At 51.1% G+C, this 4,761-nt stretch overlaps 1 protein-coding gene across 1 annotated transcript in view; it reads left to right on the forward strand.

The window, feature by feature from the left end:
* The window catches only part of LOC119375206 (uncharacterized), a 113,280-nt gene extending 108,820 nt beyond the window's left edge, over positions 1 to 4,460 (forward strand). Inside the window, exon 3 of the mRNA XM_037645392.1 lies at positions 3,336 to 4,460. Coding sequence (XP_037501320.1) covers positions 3,336 to 4,460 — 1,125 coding nt within the window. The remainder of the gene's footprint in view (positions 1 to 3,335) is intronic.
* The last annotated feature ends 301 nt before the right edge of the window (positions 4,461 to 4,761 follow it).

Below are 4,761 nucleotides of genomic sequence, written 5' to 3' on the forward strand. Positions count from 1 at the left end.
AGTTATTTCGATAAAGTAATGTCGTGTGCACTTCTGACTTGTTAGCGTAAGCCTTGACATGAGGCACATTTAGCTGAGCGTGGCAGACGCTCACCCCCGCGATGATGTAGCATCTCTAGAGAGCGCATAGATTTCCCGTTTTTGACGAGCGCGTCTTGCCGAGACGCGGTGAGCTTGGCTGCAAAACGATGGCGAAACGAATTAGACGCACCTTCATGCTGCTATGAAGCAACTTCACAAGCGGTGCGAGATATGCGTTTTGCGTTCCGCTGCTCGCACCCCGAACTCATAAAAATGGAGCAATGAACGCGCGTGGCAGTATATTCTCAGAACAGGCGTTTTTTTTTTTCTTCAGGGTCGGTAAACATTTCGCTATTTGCACGTAGCACCGCGGGCTTCATTTGACTGAGAAAAGCTAAGGAGTGTCGGCATCTGTTTTGTAACATAGTATTTCTTACCGGTGCTCCGACCACTTTTTGCGGTATTATAATTATGCGCCAGTCACGCCAGCACCTTCGCCTAATTTGTTTCCTTGAAATGTGTACTGCTGCAAGTCAGCCGAATTGGGATGCCTGTAGACACCTCATAGATTTTGTTGTTTTGTAACTGAGCAAATAAGGAGCACAGTGGAGCGGAAAGCCTGTGATAAACCGCTTTCTTAAATGGTTTTCAGGTGTGTGAGCTCGATTTCAAGCCAGAACACTTAAGGACGACTACCAAGTACACCGATCCAAGAACCGGCAGGACAGAAGTAGCTCCCATGGGGGCTACTCGGCTGACTCTGGACCTCTGGACGCAGTGCCGACAATTTTTCTCAGTTTACCAAATGAATAGGAACAGTTTCTGCGCATCTTATGGACAGTGTGACGTGTGTGCGTGTGTGTGTGTGTAAATAAAGAATGAAGTATGAATGAAAGTTACCTTTTTTATTTCGTCACTTTCCGGGGCCATCAACCTTCGCATTTATAAATCGGTCACATTTTCGATAGCGCACAATCTTTTCTTATTTTTAAGTGGAATAATAAGTCGCTTACAGACCAATCACCAAAGACTCTAAAGCGTAACACATTCCTTAAGCCAGCGCCAATCCCGACGCAAAAGGCAAAATAAAGCTGTTACGCATGTAAAACATAGCCGCGAACGCTTTATCATTTCATAGGAGACGATAGTGGCAAAGGCTTCACTGTCTCCCGCGCGTTCGCTCGCTCGGTCAAGACGCGTGACGTCACGGCGGCAGTGAGCAGGCCTGAATTTTTTTTCTAGGTGGCATTGGGCTGAGTAAGACGCTGTGGCCTCTCCCCCTTACACTCTCTCAGCAATCACGTGACGCCATCGGGGAACGAGATTTTGCAGACGCGCGATGAGCCCGCGAGGCGTGCATCAACAAGAGATCGGGTCGAGTAACAGAAACAGCAACTACTGGTGTGCTCCACTTGGAAGGGCGCGTTAACATCGGGCAAGGTGGCCGTGCTGAACGGAACCTTAAGTCGACCCATGCGCTGCTTCGCATCCCCACATGGTTCCCTTTGGTGGGAGATGCTGTAATTTTTTTACTTACAAACTTTTAAAAAAATGTTGAATAGTTATAATACCTAAATGCGCAATTAGGCCCAGCCCATAAAGAGTCCCTCTGCGCCCAGCGACTGCGAGGAAGCTTTCGTCACTTGCAGCAGGGTTACGCGTGCATGTCTTAAAATTGTTCAGCAAAGTTGGTAGGATAGATGTGCATTACACGAAGGCTAAGACTTTCCTAAATTCTCGTTGTTTTTGTATTGCAGTAATTTCCGATCTTCGCCGTATTTAATTTATTCAGATTCTATGCGTGCGTCCGACTACGCTGCAGACTTAATTGCCTTGAACAAAACATGAACGATTAGAGTACTGTGAACCCTACTATGGAAGGGCTGCATGCCAGTGCCTCTATATTTGTGTTGGATTTTCTTGCATTCCACGCAAGAGGAAGAGGTGAAAAGGAACGGCAGAAAGCGGGTTCAGCCATCCAGATAATGCTATGATGGTGCCGACAGCTAGACTCCAAAAAAGTTGGCGTTTTATATCTTAAAAGACGCTGTTACAACGCTGGTTGCATTAGAGCATTTAGCTGCTTTAAATTAAAGAACATGTCACTACCCTCGAACTACTAAAACGGAAATATTATTACTGACTGCCAGTTTCTATTAGGCAATGGTTCAATAGGTTGACCGCCACCAAGAAATATGAAGATATTTAGCCTTGCAAAACGTGTTCACGGTCCAACGCTGCCGTGAGCAGAGCAATGAAGTAATAGAGAGTTTGAGAATTGGGGCCCCAAGGAGTTTGGGGACCCAAGAAGCTTGCGAGCCGCCAGGGCGCATGCGCAGAACCCAAGCCACTCTTGTCCTCTTGCGCTAGCGTTGATCCGAGACGCAAAAATTGAAAACTAGCGTGGGGCCCCAAGGCGTCTTGGGTCAACAGCGAGAAGACACAGACACAGCGCGGGCCATGGCGCAGTATGACCCGCGTCTCGCATGATATTAAATTTCATCACGCGTGGCGCTCCGTGAGCTTGACCCAACGCAGCCTGCGTTGGCCCAATTCTCAAACTCTGTTGATCATCCGAACGCAAGAGCAGGCTGCCCAAAGCGGCTTGGGGGCCCAGCGTCTTGGGTCCCCAATTCTCAAACTCTCTAATAGAGAGCTTGAGAATTGGGGACCCAATGGGCTTGGGGACCAAGATGCTTGGGAAGGGCCAGGGCGCATGCGCAGAACCCAAGCCACTCTTGGGGTCTTGCGCTCGCGTTGAATCAAGGCCCAAAAATCGAAAAACTAGCGTGGGTCGCCAGCTGATGACGCAGACGCAGCGCGGGCCCCGATACAATGTCCCGCGTCTGGCGTGATTTGAATTTCGCCACGTGTGGCGCCCCATGCGTTTGAATCAACGCAGCTTGCGTTTGAATCTGCTGCTCCTCCGAACGCAAGAGCAGCCAACCCACCGCAGCTTGGGGGCCCAGCGTCCTCGGTCTTCAATTCTCAAACTCTCTAATATTCGGTAACAGTGATAACAGCGCTTGAAGCGTTGCAGAAGCTTCATTATCGGCTAAAAAACAGGGCTAAAATTCGCCGAACATTACGATACTCCCTAATGCGAATTCTGAGCGCAGCTCCATGTTGGGGTAACGCCAACTGTGAAATTTTGGCGATGTGCACATGTAGCAATATAACATTTGTTACATATTGCCATAGGAATTGGTAGCCCTCGAGTGCTACGCACGCAACTTTGAGCATTGGAGGCGTGGCGAACCAAGCGAAACGCCGACAGCGCTCGAGTGCTACGGACACTGTTCTGTGCCTTGCAGGCGTCGCTGACCAAGAGAAATGCGGACAGCGCTCGAGTGCTACCCACACCATTCTGTGCCTTGAAAGCGTCGCTGACCAAGCGAAATGCGAACAGCGCTCGAGTGCTACCCACACCATTCTGTGCCTTGAAAGCGTCGCGGATCAAGCGAAATGCGGACAGCGCTCGAGTGCTACCCACACCATTCTGTGCCTTGAAAGCGTCGCTGACCAAGCGAAATGCGGACAGCGCTCGAGTGCTACCCACACCATTCTGTGCCTTGAAAGCGTCGCGGATCAAGCGAAATGCGGACAGCGCTCGAGTGCTACCCACACCATTCTGTGCCTTGAAAGCGTCGCGGATCAAGCGAAATGCGGACAGCGCTCGAGTGCTACCCACACCATTCTGTGCCTTGAAAGCGTCGCTGACCAAGCGAAATGCGGACAGCGCTCGAGTGCTACCCACACCATTCTGTGCCTTGAAAGCGTCGCGGATCAAGCGAAATGCGGACAGCGCTCGAGTGCTACCCACACCATTCTGTGCCTTGCAGGCGTCGCTGACCAAGCGAAATGCGGACAGCGCTCGAGTGCTACCCACACCATTCTGTGCCTTGAAAGCGTCGCGGATCAAGCGAAATGCGGACAGCGCTCGAGTGCTACCCACACCATTCTGTGCCTTGAAAGCGTCGCTGACCAAGCGAAATGCGGACAGCGCTCGAGTGCTACCCACACCATTCTGTGCCTTGAAAGCGTCGCGGATCAAGCGAAATGCGGACAGCGCTCGAGTGCTACCCACACCATTCTGTGCCTTGAAAGCGTCGCTGACCAAGCGAAATGCGGACAGCGCTCGAGTGCTACCCACACCATTCTGTGCCTTGAAAGCGTCGCGGATCAAGCGAAACGCCGACAGCGCTCGAGTGCTACCCACACCATTCTGTGCCTTGAAAGCGTCGCGGATCAAGCGAAATGCGGACAGCGCTCGAGTGCTACCCACACCATTCTGTGCCTTGAAAGCGTCGCTGACCAAGCGAAATGCGGACAGCGCTCGAGTGCTACCCACACCATTCTGTGCCTTGAAAGCGTCGCTGACCAAGCGAAATGCGGACAGCGCTCGAGTGCTACGTACAGGGCTTAAAGGCAGGGGGTAGGGGGCCCTGGAGAGACCGAGGGGGCCGAGGGAGACCGGGGGGCCCGGCCTTCCCTCCATTTTTAAGGAGTAGCCCAACCCCCCTCGGCAATCCTACGGTGGCACTTCGGTATCCATTTTACAAGTGGAGCTGAATTTTTTGGTAGTAGTGCTTTGTGCAGGAAAATTATACTCTGCAATTTTCCGAATAATCATTTAATCGCGAATGTTTGGTTGACAGGGTGTGAGCAAAACAGAAGAAAACAAGTATCATCTTACTGATGAATGCAATTCACTGAGAGACTGAACACTACGAGCAACGC

The sequence above is a fragment of the Rhipicephalus sanguineus genome, chromosome 11, assembly GCF_013339695.2.
Source record: "Rhipicephalus sanguineus isolate Rsan-2018 chromosome 11, BIME_Rsan_1.4, whole genome shotgun sequence".
In the NCBI taxonomy this organism is placed as follows: Eukaryota; Metazoa; Arthropoda; class Arachnida; order Ixodida; family Ixodidae; genus Rhipicephalus; species Rhipicephalus sanguineus.